General features: G+C 51.2%; 3 protein-coding genes across 13 annotated transcripts; 2 read left to right on the top strand and 1 right to left on the bottom strand.

The window, feature by feature from the left end:
- The first annotated feature begins 339 nt into the window (after positions 1-339).
- On the top strand, positions 340-8,546 carry LOC144012872 (protein disulfide-isomerase tmx3a-like). 11 transcript variants are annotated; one of them, XM_077511756.1, is made up of 18 exons: positions 340-759; positions 1,180-1,295; positions 1,382-1,483; positions 3,395-3,449; positions 3,530-3,572; positions 4,508-4,631; positions 4,714-4,759; positions 4,822-4,902; positions 4,972-5,071; positions 5,143-5,220; positions 5,290-5,356; positions 5,424-5,522; positions 5,580-5,637; positions 7,496-7,549; positions 7,619-7,675; positions 7,750-7,885; positions 7,942-8,010; positions 8,086-8,546. In XM_077511756.1, exons 2-18 carry the CDS (start codon positions 1,244-1,246, stop codon positions 8,281-8,283), a joined length of 1,419 nt encoding a protein of 472 aa, XP_077367882.1. In that variant the 5' UTR covers positions 340-759; positions 1,180-1,243; the 3' UTR covers positions 8,284-8,546. The 11 variants fall into 11 exon arrangements, with proteins under 11 accessions (XP_077367882.1, XP_077367886.1, XP_077367885.1 ...); XM_077511760.1 differs by having other exon boundaries at positions 345-759; positions 7,750-7,889; positions 8,086-8,230; XM_077511759.1 differs by having other exon boundaries at positions 369-759; positions 7,750-7,889; positions 8,083-8,230.
- Positions 8,547-9,771: 1,225 nt separating this feature from the next.
- Positions 9,772-15,761, top strand: cdyl (chromodomain protein, Y-like). The gene is made up of 7 exons (XM_077511742.1): positions 9,772-9,990; positions 10,196-10,862; positions 11,045-11,256; positions 11,333-11,505; positions 12,316-12,526; positions 12,610-12,753; positions 13,378-15,761. Exons 1-7 carry the CDS (start codon positions 9,967-9,969, stop codon positions 13,534-13,536), a joined length of 1,590 nt encoding a protein of 529 aa, XP_077367868.1. The 5' UTR covers positions 9,772-9,966; the 3' UTR covers positions 13,537-15,761.
- rpp40 (ribonuclease P/MRP 40 subunit) lies at positions 15,748-18,754 on the bottom strand. The gene is made up of 8 exons (XM_077511744.1): positions 18,428-18,754; positions 18,064-18,193; positions 17,920-17,988; positions 17,768-17,854; positions 17,480-17,602; positions 16,316-16,496; positions 16,094-16,231; positions 15,748-16,021 (listed from the first exon to the last, which is right to left on the bottom strand). Exons 1-8 carry the CDS (start codon positions 18,524-18,526, stop codon positions 15,868-15,870), a joined length of 981 nt encoding a protein of 326 aa, XP_077367870.1. The 5' UTR covers positions 18,527-18,754; the 3' UTR covers positions 15,748-15,867.
- Positions 18,755-18,819: the final 65 nt, after the last annotated feature.

Genomic DNA, 18,819 nt, shown 5'->3' with positions numbered 1-18,819 from the left:
GAACAGGCGAGAAACATTTTGATTAGGTGGAAACGCGAGCAGTGTTACGTCGTCTTAATCGTGGTACAGGTGACCGACCAGGTAAGCTTTATTTGGAACTTTTTCCACCCGCCAACATCCATAAAAAGCGCTCATGACAAGCTACACAGCTCTCAGCCAACACCGCCCCCCTGTGCCAAAGTCCGGCACTGCAGCACTCATGCGCCAATAGACAGCTCTTCAAACGCCATGTTTGCCCTGTAACAGCGGGTTAAAATCGCTGTTTTGTTTTCGAAAATCACGCTTTGTTTTGCTTTGTTTTGTTTACTGCAGGCAACGAGGAAACCAAGCGAATCCCTCCCGACTCCCTCCGTATGTGTGGCGCGCCTGCTGGGGGCAGTATAGCAGCCGGCTGCCATCGAGTCACACTCAAGAGGAAGAAGAAGAAGCCGACGAGCAAGGATGAAAGCAAACACGACGCTGTGGCAGGCAGATCAACGGTTGTGGTTCTTAACGATATCAGGACCGAGTTCAGAAAAGTTGTGAAGATCAACTTATTAGTAAATAGATGTTTTATTTTAGTGCCGTTTTGTGTGAGCTTGCTGGTTAGCATCCTGGAAGCGTCTTGTGCAGCTGTTTAGCCAGGTGACGTCACTGGCGCGGTGTGCAGCTCGTCCGCTTGGAGAAAGTCAAACGGCAGCCATCTTACGTTGCCACTCGTACTGACAACTTGCTTGATAACACGTCTTTGTGTGGGCTTATTCATTATGAGTGGCAGAGGTTATTGTTGTTTCTTTTCAAGTATTCATTTTCATCGTTTTGTAGTGATCAGAACATAATTCACCCACGGAACGTTGGGACGAAGGGGGAGTTTGTTGGGATGAAAGGATGAAAGGATGAAAGGATGAAAGGATAAAAGAACAAAATGTTGGTAGGTCTGTGAGCCTCGCACAGAGTGAGTTGTTGTTGCTGTTAAACGATGAGAAGCTGCTATCAATAAATCGCCGGTCTTTGGCTCCGGACTTCAACACTCTGCCTCCGACTCCCGTCACTGCTCGCTACAGTTTCACCATAGATGTCTAGTTGAGTCCAGTAGCTCAAAAAGAATCGTTTGAAGTTTCAGTTCTTAGTTTTGTTCTGTTTTTTGTTTGTTTTGTTTTTTCCCCTTTTCCTGAATGTGTGACAGGTGCGATCTTGAAGTCGAAGACAAGACGAAAGCGCCGCCGGCCCAGCCAAAAGTGCGAAGGCCGGCCCACGTCTGCCAATGAATCGGCGGGAACTCCTCGCGGAAGCGCGCCATGACGACGAGGTCAAAGGTCAGGACGCAGAGCTAACGTCCGGACCGGCGTACATATTGCAGCCGCTAAACGACGTCCTCGTTGTGGTCTTCTGCCTGCGTCAGATAAACAGGCGGGGCGAGCTGAGTTTGAGGCAAAAAGCGAGTCACGGCGCCGGACGGCAAACGCTACAAACGGGCAACTTGTTCACACGTCGGATTCAAACGGTGAGAAAACGTCCAGCGAGGAAATCGTCCATCTGCATGTGACACTCGACCACTTTGACTTTTTCCTTTTCCTTCCTTTTGCCAGTGTGACAAAAGCAGCGTCCACTTTCTGCCTCTCGTTTGTGTTTGTGTGCGAGTCGGACGGCGAATGTGGAGGAGATGACGCATGAATTGACTGGCAACTGTTGAGAAAGGGGAGCCAGCGGCGGCCATCTTGCATTGCCATTTATTGACTCAGGATGCAATTTCACATTATTTTCTGCCGCTACATCCAAAATGGCGGCATGCGTGACATATTCCGCTTCATTTTGTTAGTCTGAAAAAAAAAGAAAAAAAAAAGACTTTTCATTTGATGGAATATCTTCTGGTGGTTGCTCGGCATCATGTTGCCGAGTTGTCAACATCCATCCATCCGTTTTCTTAACCGCTTACAAGGATCGCGGGGGTGCTGGAGCCTATCCCAGCTGGCTTGCAGCAGTAGGCGGGGCACATCCTCAACCGGTTGCCAGCCAATTGCAGGGCACACATTTTTTTTGTTTACTTTTAATAAAGTAAACTTGTGGACTTGCAGTTCCGATGTCGTTCTCCAGCTGTTTGCTATCCAGTTGTTTGCTATCCAGCTGTTTGCTATCCAGCTGTTTGCTATCCAGCTGTTTGCTATCCAGTTGTTTGCTATCCAGCTGTTTGCTATCCAGCTGTTTGCTATCCAGCTGTTTGCTATCCAGCTGTTTGCTATCCAGCTGTTTGCTATCCAGCTGTTTGCTATCCAGCTGTTTGCTATCCAGCTGTTTGCTATCCAGTTGTTTGCTATCCAGCTGTTTGCTATCCAGTTGTTTGCTATCCAGTTGTTTTCTATCCAGCTGTTTGCTATCCAGCTGTTTGCTATCCAGCTGTTTGCTATCCAGCTGTTTGCTATCTGTTGTGTAACTGGTTTGCTGGAAGGTTTTTATTTTCAAGGCCGGATTGTGAAAGGAAACGAATTTACAGAGTGGAAAAATAATAAAAGGATGCTTGGAGGAATTCACGATCTTCTTGCCGTCTGTTGAAGCGCCGCATATGAACAAAATCCGACACTATCCAGCTGCGCAACGTTAGAAAATGTGCAAAAAAAATGCGGCTGCAGAATGTCAACCATTTTTTTTTTTGAAAGGTTTGTTTGTTTTGATATCTGTTGCGGTTTGTGAAGGCAAAATCCAAAACAGACACTCGGCCGGAGGACAGCAGCCAACCAGGAACGAGCGTGAAATCAGCTCCACCAATCAGGAGCAGGGATTTGCTCAGCAACATTTAAATATGCAACTGACAAGTCGCTTGCCTCAGTGGTTTTGCTGGAGGGAAAACGTGGATCGCTGACAGGCCAAAACGAATCCATCCCACATTCCTTTCATCACAATTAATAGTCACAAAAAAGAAGAAGATTGTGTTATGAAATGAGAAAAAATACTGTCAGGCAAGAAAGTTATAGTGTGACACGTCCGCTTGTTAATGTCGACCTGCTGCGCTTGTGAATAAAGTTTGAAGCCTTTGAAGAGAAGCCGCTAATCTGATGAGATTACAAGCTGTTAATCTGCTCAACATGTCTGACGAGGCCGGCAGCACCGTCGTCGTGCTCGCAGGTAAAACGGACGCAAAAACGCTCTCGTCTCCTTTTGTTGCTGTTGGCGCCACTTTGTCCAGTTTGTCTCAGGAAATGTGAAAAGGAGCAATTAGGACGCGGTCACGTGACGTTGCTGTCGGTCGGACGCGGCTGACGTCACTCGAACGATGAAGAGTCGTCAAAACAAGCCGTCCTTCTTGTCTTGCTTTTTCCAATATTTGTTTACCAGTTTTCAGAGGTGACGGAGCGAATGTCGTCTGAAACTTACAAAAAATAAATACATTTATTTGTTTGTTTGTTTGCTTTGGTGCTAGCACTGCTGCTGTCGGTGGCGCCGCTTTGGGCCTTCGTGGACGAGCTGGACGACTCGTAAATGGACTTTTTTTTTTTTTTTTTTTATTGCCGGTCATCACCTGTCAATCATCCGCTTTTCTTTTCCTGTCCCGCAGTTTGCTGGAGAACAGAGGATTGGACGACGTTTGGCTGATTAAAGTACGTTCACTCATTTGTCGTCTGCTGTGGGGGGCGGAGCCTTGATGGGCGGAGCTAGACAGTGCCGCGTGTTCATTGGCGGAACCAGATTAAGCAGCGATCGCATCCTTCAATTTTGACACTTTTATTCTGAACCGCTGATCTGAATGTATGACTGGATAGGCCAAATCTCTTGCAGCCGCCATATTGCAACACCCAAGAAACATTTACAGTATTGAAATTGGAGAACTTTTGAGACAATACTTAGTAGAAATGATGTATGCGGTTTTAAATTTGTTGATAAACAAGAGGACTCAAGATATTTGACAAGGTGCCATAAATACATGAAATGAAATGATATGCTTAATGATGTTTACAGAAGGAAACTTGTCTAGTTTTTATGAAAGGATTATAACTGTAATTCAACAAAAGTCGTCTTCCAAACTAATATTGGGCTCTAAAAACTAAGCCATAAAGGAAAAAGGAGACCTTCAAAGCAGCACATACCGTCCACTCGTGTTTTTAGTTTTAACTTGTTAGAAACGAGTGACCACCTCGAGAGCCCCACCCACCCCGCCCCCGACCCCGCCCCCGACCCCGCCTCCGGCCTGATCCTAAAAGTGCCTACGAGCTGTTTTGGCTCATCTGTCCGTATTGTGAAGAGTTGATCCAGCAGTCAGCTGGTGAGGTGGGAGGAGCAAGATGGCCGCCCAGTGACCTCAACGCTTTGCACGGGCTAGCGGCTAGCGGCGAGCCAGTCGTATCTTCGGTTCGGCCAGTTCCTGGAAAGTTGTGATTGTGCGGATTGTGATCGAGTCCAAACAAAAAAGAAAAAACGTGAGGGAGAAAATTCCTTCCTTCAGGTTTTGACATACGAGCTCGTATCTCAAAAGCCAAAAACGACGTCGTGTCACGTGACCCGGCCGGTCCCTCCCTCATGACCTCCCTGCGTGCAGTTTTACGCCCCCTGGTGTCGGATCTGCAAGCAGCTGGACCCGACCTGGCACCGGATCGGTTCCGAGCTCAAGAGCGCCGGATCGCCCGTCAACGTGGGCAAATGCGACGCCGCCGCCAACGCGGGTGAGCTCGTCGTCGTCGTCGTCGTCGTGGTGGGCGCTGACGCGTCTCCACGGTAACGTCAACTTCTGACCTCCCCCCGCAGGCTTGGCCAGAGAGTTCAAAGTTCGCGCGTATCCCGCCATCTTCATGTGAGTTTGCGCACGTGGCGCGATGACGTCATTGCGGTGACGTCATCACGGTGACGTTTCAGGTGGAAGGAGGACAGGAAGTACCTTCACGTCGGCCCCCGAACCGCCGACGCCATCATTGAATTTGCTGACAGGGTCAGCGGGTGAGACGATGGAATGTTCTTGTTTTTTCTATTTGTTTTTGTTCTTGTTTTTGTCTTCTTTGTTTTCAGTCCGCTGATTCGCCCTTTGAGCAGCGCGAAACTCTTCCGGCACGCTTTAAGTCGCCATCATGTCGTGTTTGCGTATATCGGAGCGTCGTCGCCGCTCAAAGTAACACGCGCGCGCGCGCACACACCCAGGTCAGTGACCTGTGACCCGTGACCCGTGAGTTGCGTTTGCAGGGCGAGTACGCGTCGGTGGCTCAGGAGATGATCGCGACCACGTCGTTCTTCTCGGCCGGCAGAGACGACCTTCCCGAGGTCGGAAGGTCAAGACGAGAACGCGCGCACGCACACGCGTGTTGCTGACCTGTTTTTTTGGGGGTTCAGGCGGCGGCGCTCGGCGCTCTCCCGGCCGTGGCGGTCTTCAAAGATGGCGCTTGCCTCAGCTACGACGGTGGGCATGAGAGCGACCTCTGACCCTTGGCTCTTGAACGCTGACCTCTGACCTCTTAGCATTTCAGAGGCCAAGGACGGCCCGCTGAAGGCCTGGATCCAAAGGGAGCGATTCGCCAACTTTGCCCGAGTGGACGACTACCTGCTGTACGCCATGGGAGACTCAGGTGAGACTCAGGTGAGCGCGCACGTGCGCGTGTGCGCTCACTCGCGTGTTTGCGCAGGGAAGCTGATTCTGTTGGCGCTGTTGGATGACGTCGGCAGCAGCCAAGAAAATCTCAGGTATGAGATGCAACCTGTGTGAGGCACTTCCTGTCTGACCTTCCGACTTCCTGTCTGACCTTCCGACTTCCTGTCTGACCTTCTTGCTTCCTGTCTGACCTTCCTACTTCCCGTCTGACCTTCCTACTTCCTGTCTGACCTTCCTACTTCCTGTCTGACCTTCTTGCTTCCCGTCTGACCTTCCGACTTCCTGTCTGACCTTCCGACTTCCTGTCTGACCTTCCGACTTCCTGTCTGACCTTCCGACTTCCTGTCTGACCTTCCTACTTCCTGTCTGACCTTCTTGCTTCCTGTCTGACCTTCCGACTTCCTGTCTGACCTTCCGACTTCCTGTCTGACCTTCCTACTTCCTGTCTGACCTTCCGACTTCCTGTCTGACCTTCCGACTTCCTGTCTGACCTTCTTGCTTCCTGTCTGACCTTCTTGCTTCCTGTCTGACCTTCCGACTTCCTGTCTGACCTTCCGACTAACTGTCTGACCTTCTTACTTCCTGTCTGACCTTCCGACTTCCTGTCTGACCTTCCGACTTCCTGTTTGACCTTCTTGCTTCCCGTCTGACCTTCTTGCTTCCTGTCTGACCTTCCTACTTCCTGTCTGACCTTCCTACTTCCTGTCTGACCTTCCTGCTTCCTGTCTGACCTTCCTGCTTCCTGTCTGACCTTCCTGCTTCCTGTCTGACCTTCCGACTTCCTGTCTGACCTTCTGACTTCCTGTCTGACCTTCCTACTTCCTGTCTGACCTTCCGACTTCCTGTCTGACCTTCCGACTTCCTGTCTGACCTTCCGACTTCCTGTCTGACCTTCCGACTTCCTGTCTGACCTTCCTGCTTCCTGTCTGACCTTCCTGCTTCCTGTCTGACCTTCCGACTTCCTGTCTGACCTTCTGACTTCCTGTCTGACCTTCTGACTTCCTGTCTGACCTTCCGACTTCCTGTCTGACCTTCCGACTTCCTGTCTGACCTTCCTGCTTCCTGTCTGACCTTCCTGCTTCCTGTCTGACCTTCCGACTTCCTGTCTGACCTTCCGACTTCCTGTCTGACCTTCCTACTTCCTGTCTGACCTTCCGACTTCCTGTCTGACCTTCCGACTTCCTGTCTGACCTTCCGACTTCCTGTCTGACCTTCCTGCTTCCTGTCTGACCTTCCTGCTTCCTGTCTGACCTTCCGACTTCCTGTCTGACCTTCCGACTTCCTGTCTGACCTTCTGACTTCCTGTCTGACCTTCCGACTTCCTGTCTGACCTTCCGACTTCCTGTCTGACCTTCCGACTTCCTGTCTGACCTTCCGACTTCCTGTCTGACCTTCTTGCTTCCTGTCTGACCTTCTTGCTTCCCGTCTGACCTTCCTACTTCCCGTCTGACCTTCCGACTTCCTGTCTGACCTTCTTACTTCCCGTCTGACCTTCTTGCTTCCTGTCTGACCTTCCTAATTCCTGTCTGACCTTCTTGCTTCCTGTCTGACCTTCTTGCTTCCTGTCTGACCTTCCGACTTCCTGTCTGACCTTCTTGCTTCCTGTCTGACCTTCTTGCTTCCTGTCTGACCTTCCGACTTCCTGTTTGACCTTCTTGCTTCCTGTCTGACCTTCTTGCTTCCTGTTTGACCTTCTTGCTTCCTGTCTGACCTTCTTACTTCCTGTCTGACCTTCTTGCTTCCGGTCTGACCTTCCTACTTCCTGTCTGACCTTCTTGCTTCCTGTCTGACCTTCCTACTTCCCGTCTGACCTTCCGACTTCCTGTTTGACCTTCTTGCTTCCTGTTTGACCTTCTTGCTTCCTGTCTGACCTTCCTACTTCCTGTCTGACCTTCCGACTTCCTGTCTGACCTTCCAACTTCCCGTCTGACCTTCCTGTCGCACGTTCAGCTACAAAAATCTGGTGTGGAAAGTTTCGCAAGACTACAAAGACGTCTACAGCAGGTCAGCAAGTCGTCAAGCTTTTATTGTGAAAATGCAGCGCACCTGCTGATCCTGTTTGCCCTCCCACAGAAACGTTCACTTTGGCTTCATGGAAGGCGACCGCTACATCAACGGGCTCGTCATGGGGTGAATACAAACAACGGCGCCAGTTTGTTCGCCAGCGCGTGACCGGTGCGTGTTTTGTGTTTCGGCGCGTTCAGCGAGCTGCGCCTGCGCCTGCCGGCCGTGGTCATGTTGAATCTGTCCAGCGACAGCTACTTCCTGCCGCCGGCGCCGCTGGAGACGGAGCGCCACCTGCTGGACTTTGTGGATCAGGTTCTGGACGGCAGCATCCAGGCAAGCGCGCCCGCCGAAAAGCCAAAAGTGCCCGTGCTGATTTTGTCCTCTTTCAGGCCCGCGGAGGAAACGGGCCGACCCAGCGAGCGCGCCGTTTGCTTTACGACGCCAAAGTGTGGCTCTCGGTACGCCACGTGCGCGAGTGCGGGCGAGCGCCAGGCCGTCGGTCTGACCGTCGGCGTTTTGTGTCCGTGCAGCCGCTGTGGCGTGAGGCGCCGTTGCCGGCCTGCTTGCTGTCGGCCTTCGCCGCCGCCCTTTTGGGATGGCTGAGCTCGCTGTGCCGGAAGGTCGGCTCGGATGGCGACCGTCGCCGTGACGACGGAGACGGAGACGGAGACGGAGGCGGAGACGGAGACGTCCTCTCCCGGAGACGGACAGCCGACAAGAAGTCCGACTGACGCCGCTCGGCGAAACGTCACCAGGAAAACAAACGAGCTCGGCTTCGCCATGACTTTTCCACTCGAGCGTCTTTGGGAAAAGCGCTCGTGATCAAAAGTTGTGAAAGAAGATGATGTCATTCCAGATCTTTCTATGGGCCCTTCCAGCCGACGTCACCGCTTATCGCGCATAACACGTGAATGTGGAGAGTTTGATTTTTAGGGAGCCTTTTCATTCAAAGGTGGAAAATGGGTCAAGTTAGCGCAAGACAATAAAAAAGAAAAAAGTCCTTTCATTGATGTACTTTATGCGACATTCATTCGCTGGCATTTTGTTTGTTTGTTTGTTTGTTTTCCATCCGCGTTTCTCGTGCATTGATGAAATGTTTCCACGGCAACAGGCTGAGGAGCTCGCTCACCCGGTTCAGATGAGGGGGCTCCGTGCGTAGGGCCCCGTCATCCATGGGGGCCCAAACAGCATTTTGCAAGTCACCAATTTCAGCCGAACATGTCGTCGAAAAAGCTCCGCCCCCTCATGATACGTGAGGACTTGACTCATCTTTTGGGTGATTTGGGAACACGTTGAATGGGTTCATTCTTGCTCAAACTAAATAACTGATTGATTCATTGGCAATAATTTATTGATATTGTATTACAGTTCTGTCTTTATTTCATTTTTTGGCATTGAGGTTTCGTTTGTGGATTGATTTTTGTTTTGAGTGTGTCTAAAAAATGATTGCAATGAATTTGCAAAAAGCACATCTGGAGCTGGAAGTCGTTGGGGCCCCCAAACCAAACTGAAATCTTCTCAATTGGGGCAGGGGCGGGTCTGCCCCAAGTTGGATGAAGTGGCTGGGGACGGACATCGGACAGGAAAAAAAAGTCCAGCCTTCAAAGAAGATGGATGGATGAGGAAAGGATGACAAGAAAGAGGAATTGTTTACGCTCTTCTCCGTCATCATCATCATCATCATCATCATCATCATTTCCCAGGTAGGCGGGGTCCTTATTTGAGGTGAAGTGAGGTCAGGCCGCACCACTGATCTATATATATGACTGGATAGCCGATAGGAAAAGACTTTTGAGGTGGTGAGGCCGCCATATTGCCCCTCCCAAGAAACGGTTGTCGACATCCCATCACATACATTTACAGGATGCAAATTTTAGACACGACTTAGTAGAAACATTTATCGTGTTTTAAATGTGTCAAACATAAACAAGAGGACATTTTACAACTTGTCTTAAATACATGTATCAATTCTATGCTTCATGATGTTTCGTACAGGAGGAAACTGGTATATTTTTTTAAATTCAACAATTCTAACTAGTTCAACAAAAGATGCCTCTGCAAATCTAATATTGGGCTCTAAGGAACTGAGCAATAAAAGAACAAGTTGGTTTTCAAAGCTGCACATACTTGTTTTTTGTTTTTTGTTTTGTTCAATTCTTTCAAAATAAAAGAGCCTAGCATTCCGTTATTGTGAAAGGTCGGCGCGGACGCTTCCTGGAGGCGCCAGTCAACAGTCAAGCGTCGAGCTAGCGGCTGAACAGGCTGCTAGCCGAGAGTGTCACTTCGAAGTGACGGTCAAAAAATACAATAAAAACATAAAAAAGGTCCAACCGAACGGAACCGCCGGCCGCTCTTCATGTTGGCGAGCGGCTGACGTCGCCCCAGGAACTTGCGGGCTCTCGTGCGCCGTCTCCATGGCAACGGAAGACTTTTACGAGGTGACGCTAACATGCTAACGCGAGCTAACTTGGGGAAAAGTTGCAGACGAGTGAGTGACGTCATGTCAACTCCATGTCGTCAAATGCCCTCGAGACGCGTTTTTTGTTGTTTTTTGTTTTAAAAAATAAGGCTAGCCAGGTGAAAGTTTGCCGTGAATGTGGAGACGTGCGAGCAAGTTGATGAACTGATTGGGCTGCCCCGCAGGTGGAGCGGATCGTGGACAAGCGGAAGAACCGGAAGGGGCGGACGGAGTACCTGGTCCGCTGGCGAGGCTACGGCTGCGAAGGCGACACGTGGGAGCCCGAGACTCACCTGACCACCTGCATGGCCTTCGTGCACGACTTCAACCGGCGGCGCAGAGACGTCGCCCTCATGCGCTCCACCCGCAGCTACCTGTGCGCCGGTCCGCTTCCGGAAGCCGTCTCGGACCCTGGGCCCGCCCCGGCTCACCTGCCCGGCGGACTCCAGGGCAAGTCGGCGGCGGGCGGCGGGCCGATGCCGGCGCCCCCCATGATGCCGATGATGCCGGCGCCCCCCATGATGCCGGCGCCTCCGATGGCGGGCCCCGCCCGTCGCGTCCTGGACTTGTCCAAAAGCGGGATCAAGATCCTGGTGCCGCGAAGCCCCATGAACGTCCCCCCGGACGGCGAGGAGTCGCCCAGCGAGGCGGCGCCCAGCGAGGCGGACGCTGGCGCCCGCGACGCCCACCACGTGGCCCCCGAGGTGGCCCTGGAGCAGCCGGCGGGCGCGCGGCTGGGCCCGGGCGAGCTGCGCGCCCGCATGGGGATCAGGTCGCGGGGCCACGGCGCCACCGCCGCCGCCGCCGCCGCCCTCGCGCTCGCCGCCGTGCGAGCCCTCGCTGGGGGCGCAGGTAAGAGGAAGAAACGCTCGCTCGCCTTCCGTTTGTCGTCCGTTTTCATGTCAAAAAGAAAGAATGTGTCAAAGTTGGGCTGCCACGCCCACTTTTGGGAATCGCACGCCACATTTTGCTCACGAGCTTCCCGAAAAGTCGGCAGAACATGTCAACAATGATTTGAAAAACGTTTGCGTCAGGCTCGAGCGAGGACGGCGGCGGCGGCGGCACGACGGCGCCGCTGAAGCGGCGTCCGGAGGAGCGCGCCGCCTTTGACAAGCGTCTGCGCTTCAGCGTGCGGCAGACGGAGAGCGCCTACCGCTACCGCGACATCGTGGTCAAGCGGCACGACGGCCTGACGCACATCCTGCTCTCCACCAAGAGCTCGCCAAACAACGCGCTGAACCCCGAGGTGAGCTCGCCGTCGACCACGAGCGCCGCCGAGCGCCATCCGGCGCCCTTTGACCTCTGGCGTGTGCCGGCCGCAGGTGATGAAGGAGATCCAGAGCGCCATGGCGACGGCGGCGTCGGACGACAGCAAGCTGGTGCTGCTGGGCGCCGTGGGCGCCGTCTTCTGCGGCGGCCTGGACTTGCGCCACCTGCTGGCGCGCTTGAGCGACGACAGGAAGAAGGAGAGCGTCAAGATGGCCGAAAGCGTCAGGTGAGTGGGTGGGCCAACGACACTCACCTGTATATAGGACTGGATAGCCCAGACGCGCAAGGGCGGCCATCTTGCTCCTCCCACCTCGCAAACACAATACTGCATCAGACATATCGTGTCAGGGTTATTCGAATTTTGCAATTTTCATTTCAGCTCGTTTTTTGTTTTTAAATTGAGCTAGTTTTAATAATTGCGCAGTGTCGTTCTGGTGAGCCTCGTACCAATCGTCTCACATGTTTGGATCCTGTAAATGTATGCGATGGGACGGCGAGAAAGTTTTCTTGGGAGGAGCAAGATGGCGGCCTCATCACCTCAAAAGTCTTAGCCTAGCGGCTCGCCACTTATATAGTTCAGTGGTATGAGCACAGCGGTTAGCATCTAACATGCTAGCTCGCACTTGTGTAAGTCAGCTGACGTGTTAGCATGTCATTTGGCAGCAACTATTACGTTAGCATGTAGCGAGTTAGCGCCCCTGTTGGCTTGTCACATTAGCTCTTCTGTTAGCATGTTAGCGACAAGGGAGTCAGAAGAGAATCAATTCCTGTCAAGCATCACATTTCCGCATGTATTAAAGGCAAGTTGTCAAATCAATTGAAAACGGAATAAATCTTAAATCTTGCTCTTTCTATCTTCTCCCATTGGGATCCTTTCAATGTTTGGGATGGCGAGAAACATTAAAAAGTCTTTTCCAATTGGCTATCCAGTCATGTATCGATATAAGCAAAATGTGGGTTGCTCTCGAGGCGAGGAGGGGGTGCGCTGACTTTTGCTTTTGCTTTAGCTTTTGCTTTTGCGCCCGCCTCGCCGCAGGACCTTTGTGAACACGTTCATCCAGTTCCGCAAGCCGGTGGTGGCGGCGGTGAACGGTCCGGCGCTGGGCCTGGGCGCCGCCATCTTGCCGCTGTGCGACGTGGTGTGGGCCAACGAGAAGGCGTGGTTCCAGACGCCGTACGCCGCCTACGGACAGACGCCCGACGCCTGCTCCACCTTCACCTTCCCCCGCATCATGGGGCCCCCCGCCGTACGTCCGTCCGTCCGTCCGTCCGTCCGTCCGCGCGTCCGTCCGGCCACCCGTCGGCCTAATTGTGGTTCGTTTGCTTTCAGGCCAACGAGCTCCTCCTGAGCGGCAGGAAGTTGACGGCGCAGGAGGCCTGCGCCAAAGGTTTGGTCTCGCAGGTCCTCTGGCCCGGAACCTTCGCGCAGGAAGTTGCCGTGCGCGTCAAAGAGCTGCTGGCCGTCGACTCGCTGGTGAGTTTCACTTTTCTAATCTTCGCGTTCAACGCATTTCATACATGTGGCCGTATGACATTCAGAATTTTGGCTTCATGTTTTCCATTTGAAATGATGCAAATAGTGAACAGATTGGAAAAAGAAAATGATGAGCTCGTGCACTGGAACAAACAAAAATGTTGACGACGTCCTCGGGACATGAAATGAATACAATAAAACCGCTGATCTTCCAAAAAAATAAAATAAAATGTTGCCTTTTGAATGAAGTGCTGAATTCTAATTGGAAGGGGTCATTAAAAAAATGTCATTTTTTGACAGCGTTTTGAACAAATTGCAAACACTTCTCCTGGAAGACGATGCTAATTTTGCGTTAGCGTTAGCGTTAGCGTTTTGTTTGCGAGGGGAGTCGGTGGGCATCAAGTGGCTGTTGCGCTCGAAGGCCACTTGCTGCAGACGCCAAATTCAACCTTCATTCAGTCATCACAATGACTGCTGATGATGATTATTGCGACGCCTTGATTGCAGTGGGCGGAGCCTGATGGCGCTCGTACGTGATGTCGCGTTTGTTCCATCAAAGCCGATTTGCCTCTTTGCAAGCCCCTCCCCCACACCATTTGAAACGTGCGTGTGTGTGCGTGTCAGGTCCTGCGCGAGTCCAAAGCCTTGCTGAGGAACTCCAGCCGAAGTTCCCTGGAGCAAACCAACGAGCGCGAGTGCGAAGCCCTGAAGAGAATTTGGGGCTCGTCGCAGGGAAGCGACGCCATCTTGCAGCACCTGCAGAGAAGCAAGGAGCTCGACTAGGACCCGGACCGGACCTGACCTGGATCCGGACCAGGATCAGGTTGTACATGTGGACTGGACTGGGTGTTTGAGTGCAGACCATTGGCCGAGTGATGATGAGCTCACCTGACAGGAAGTCCATGTTTGGGCGTGGATGCGATGCTAAGCTAGTCCAGCTAGCTCCTTTTTGGATGTCACATGACTGCGGACCATCCACATTTGGGATCCCTAACCCTTGACCCAAAAACTTTTTGGAGTCGCAGGCTTGTTGCTGGAAGCTCGCCAGCTAGCAAACGTCAGTTCAGAAAAAAAAGAAAAGAAAAGATGACGAGCCAAAAGACTGTTGAGACTCCATAAAAGTCAAACACGTTTTTGGCCATCCGTCGTTTTCTTTCAGTGTCGACATGAAAGGCGGAGCGGCTGTTGGAGGCCTTCGTCACACCTCCTCCAACACACCTGATTGAAATGATGTCAGCTCGCTCACGATCACGCGAATCGTGAAAAGGACGAAGGTGCCGATAGCCACGTTGAAAATTGACGTTGATTCGCCACAATCGGAAGGTGAGAACGCCGACCTGTATATATGACCGGATAGCCCATACGCGCCAGTGCAAGTCACAGGGCGGCCATCTTGTTACTCCCACCTCGCCAGCAGACGACAATATCAACTATACGTACGCAGGAGACTTATACAGCTCGGAGACGGTTAGTTATACGGTTGGGGGGTTGCCAGGCTGCTCACTAGTTTTTTCGACCAAAATACAACTAAACAGTTTGTGCTGCTGTGAAGATCCCCTTTTTTCTTTTATAGCTCAGTTCTTTTGAGCCCAATATTAATTTGCCAGAAGCAGCTTTTGTTCAATCACAGTTCAAGTTTCGTCCTCCTCATCATTTCTACGTGTATTTAAGGCAAGTTGTCAAATGTGTGAATTCCTCGTTTATGTTGAACAAATTGAAAAGATCAATGATGCTGTTCCTGTTCAGCGCCGTCCCAAATGTTCTCCAATTTCAATACTGAAAATGTATCAGCCGGTATGGCGAGAAACATTTTTTGGGAGGAGCAATATGGCCACCTCGAAGCAGTCGTCTAATCTCGACCAATGATCTGGGAGCACTCCAGTGTGAAGAGGCGGGACATTGGCGACAATACTTGCAGCTGATTGGAGAACGTGGCTGGCAACTTAATGCACATGGAGCAAACGTTTGTTTTGACGCATCGCAGCGATGGATGAAAACGTCATCATGGTAGTTAAAACAAAACAAAACAAAACAAATAATAACACAAGCATGTTTGCCAGCTGCAAAAGTCTGAAGCGCGTTTTGCCGTTTTACATCCAACAAGGAAACAGAATTCGGACACACCCACTGATCTATATATAGAACTGGATAGACGCTAGACACTAGACCAAGACTTTTTTTTTTTTTTTTTTTTTGTGGCGAGACGGCCATATTGCTCCTCCCAACAAACGTTTCTCGCCATACCATCCGATACATTTACATGATCCAAATTGGAAAACATTTGAGTAGAAACGACATCATTCATCATCTTTGAAATATGTCGAACAAACTTTTTACAACTTGCCTTAAATACATGTAAAATGATATGCTGAATGTTTATAGGTGGAAACTTGCATATTTTTTTGGATTAAAGAATTACAAAGTGTAATTCAAGAAAGATGCCGCTGCCAAATCTAATAAAAGAAAAAGGTGGTCTTCAAAGCAAAACATACTGTCCACTTGCACTCATTTTTTTTTAACAAGAAAAAAAAAATTAGTGACCTCCCTGGCACAAATCCCCCCCCCAAGTCTGCCTCCGAGTTGTATATGTCACATCTGTACGTAGAGTTGATGCAGTAGTCTGATCGCAAGATGGCCGCCCTGTGACTTCAATGGCTTGCACGGGTGTGTATTGGCTATCCAGTCTTATATACAGGTCAGTGGCCACAACACAATTCATTGCAGCGACACAATTCTTAGGCTTGTTTGTTTTCCATGACTTCAACACATCCTGCTTTTGTCACATGATCATGCCACATGGAACACAATACTGCTTTGTGATTGGTCCGTCCACAAAGTGTACGAATCGATGCACAAGATGGATTCTCGGCCGTTCGTCAAACTCGCAAATCGCGACGCAATTCAGCTTGCAGCGTAAGCTTACGTTTCCACATCTTGTGTTGAACTGTAAAACATTTTTTATTTTAATTTGAACTCTTCACAAATAAACGTCACTTCTCAAAAACGGATTTATTGATGTCGCAAAATCAAATCAGTGGCGAGAGAACAAAAGACGCTGACCAAATGGAACCTTTCCACAAATAATCAGACGTGACTTTCTGGAGGTGGGCGTGGTCAGGAGGCGGGCGTGGCCATGTGCAGGCAGTAGGCGTGGTCAGGAAAGAGCACCAGCGTGTAAAAGCGCCGCTCGTGCACGTGCAGACTGTCGGCAAAGCCGTAAACCGTCATGGCCGCCCACGGCGCCGAGCGCGGCTGCTCCAGGAAGTGGCTGCAACGCACGCACGCACACGCAAGGTCGGATGAGTGGAGGTGGAGATCCCCGGGCGGGGTCAAAGGTTACCTGAGCTGCCGGATGAGCGCGCCGACGTTTTCGGGACGCAGCAGACCGCGCACGTCCAGCAGAAAGGAGCCGCGCGGGGACTCGGCGGACGGCTGAGGACACGTCACGGCCGACAGGAAGTTGTCGGCGGAGTTGTCGCTGGCGAGGACACAAAAAAAAAAGAAAAAAAAAAGATGGTGGCGATGAGACAAAAGGCCGAGTCGTCCGGTCCCGCCTCCTCACCAGCTGACGTCGGCCTGCACGGCCCCCAGCCAATCCAGAAGCTGGAAGGGGTCGTAGGAGCGCGGGTCCGGAGTGGGCGGGGCCGGCCGGCCGGAGTGGCTCACGAGACGCCCGCCCACTTTCACCGCGTGCCGCGTCCAATCGCATCGCGACAGCAGCGGCTGCAGTGCGGCCGTTTCACCTGCGTGCGCAAATTGGCTCACGTTACATTCGGCAAAATTACAGACGCCTTCTGGGGAAAAAAAACTAACATTTTTTTTGGTCCCACACGGATATTAGAATTTGCCAATTTTTCACTTCACTTCATTTTTCGTTTTTTCATGGTGCTTCTCATAAACGCTTACTTTGAAATACTTTTAGTATTAGTTTTTAAAGAAATGCGTCTTACTTGTGCACAATATTTGGAAAACACCATAGCAGCATGTGAAGGTGCTTTTCGATTGGCTGATGCTAGATGACATCACTTGCAAACGTCCTTCTTCCAACTCATGGGGATGATGCCACGGAAGAGGCGGGACGTGATTTTGCACATCAGTGAATTTCCAAAGTCCGAAGCGAAAGTCTTTTTGACGCAGCCCACATGTCGCAAACCGAAGCAGAAACAAACTGATGTGCAAAAATCAGTCCCGCCTCTTCCGTGCCATATAATAATACCCCATAGTATGGAAATAAATGGATTTCAAATCATCTCCAAAGGCGCATGCATTCAATTCATTCCAAACAGCTCAAACAAAAGACATTTTTCTACGGCCAAGACTTTTGAGGCGGCCATATTGCTCCTCCCAAAGAAACATTTCTCGCCATCCCATCGCATACATTTACAGGATACAAATTGGAGAACATTAGTGGCACGACTTAGTCGAAACAGCATGTTTTCATTTATGTTTTCAAAGTATGGAAAAAATATGGAGCAGTCCTCTACCCCGCCTTATCCGGCCTGCCTCCGAGGTGCCTCCGAGGTGTACATGTCTCATCTGTACGTTGTCGGTTTATACAGCAGTCTGCTGGCGAGGTGGGAGGAGCAAGATGGCCGCCCTGTGACTTCAACAGCTTGCTGGCGTGTACGGACTACCGGCTATCCCAGTCATCGACACAAGGGGGTGTGTCCTCAAACTGTACATGACAATACTCATGTTGGGGGGATGCATGATGGGAAGGAGTCACCTGAGCGAGGCACCAACAGGAAGTCCATCTTCAGCGGAAGGCGACTCGTCAGACCGCTGAGGAGACGCTGGTAGCCCGGCCGGCCGGGGGCCATGCAGCTGTCGCTCAAGTCCACGCTGACCACTACGGAGGAGGAGGAGGAGTCACGTGACGTATTAGCATGCTAGGCTAACCTGCTCAAATCCATTTTCCTCATTGAAAAAAGGATGTTGCTGCAAACGTTAGCAAACATTTCCTTGCGCGCGTGACGTCATCATGCAGCAGCGGAGAAGATGAAGCGCTTCGCACCATATCGGCTGTTCTTGGGTTTGCACGCTTTGCCTTCGACGCCCAACAGCTCATACGAGTCTTTGTCCAGGGACAGACACAGATGACCTGCACGCACAATCACATTTATACGTGCACGCAGCAGGGGGCGCACTTCCTCAGGCGCGTGTTACCGTTTGACTTGAGGAAGGCACAGTTGTCCTCATCGACGCGAGTCTTGTAGGACAGGCCGCACACGCTTCCTGAAGCACAATGACGTCACGCAAGACCAACGTCAACTGATATGATGGCGTCATCGCGCGACGACGAGCGCCTACCGCGGCTCAGGTTCTTGTCCAGGAGTTGATAGAGCGGAAGGTTCCGGAGCAAGTAGAAACTTTGGAAAGTGGTTGACGCCGCGTCGAGCTGCGGCGGAGCGCGATCGCAATCTGGCAGCAGCAAACTCGCCTGCACCAAACAAACAAACAAACATCACGTTGGAATATTTTGTCATGTCGTGTTATTCTTTTTGGACGTCTTGACAGTTGGGACGTGCGGAGAACCCGACTGACACGTTTTCATACAGTGGAATGGAAGAATAAGTGAACGCTGCCTCGTTTCCATGTCAACTGCAAGGCCACGTGACGAAGGAAGAGTTGGTGGCTAATGCTAATGCTAATGCTAAGCCGCGTTAGCTCGAACCTTGTAGATGAACGGCAGCTGCTCGAGGTGCGCGTTTAGTCTGTTGTTGGGATGCAACAGTGAAGACGTTTCACAGTGAAGGACAGTTCTGCTGCTCATCTTCGCTTCCACCACTTTTGGGGCCCCAAATCGGAAAACAATCACAAACGAAAGTGCACCACTTCCCCCTCGTCTTCTTCTACGCTATTTGGAGTTGACACGGCGGTTGGTAAACAACTATGTGGCGCATTACCGCCACCGCCCGATACTGACTTCACTCAATGGAGAAAAACAAAACTTCTACCGCCTCTTGGCCTGGCCAAGACTTGAGAAATGTTCATGAATAGATGCGCGCACTTCATGTCCATTTGTGTTGGCTTTAATACAGGTAACTAAAAAACTGCCAACAGGTC

The sequence above is a fragment of the Festucalex cinctus genome, chromosome 1 (assembly GCF_051991245.1).
Source record: "Festucalex cinctus isolate MCC-2025b chromosome 1, RoL_Fcin_1.0, whole genome shotgun sequence".
In the NCBI taxonomy this organism is placed as follows: Eukaryota; Metazoa; Chordata; class Actinopteri; order Syngnathiformes; family Syngnathidae; genus Festucalex; species Festucalex cinctus.
This window is presented reverse-complemented; position numbering and strand designations above follow the sequence as displayed.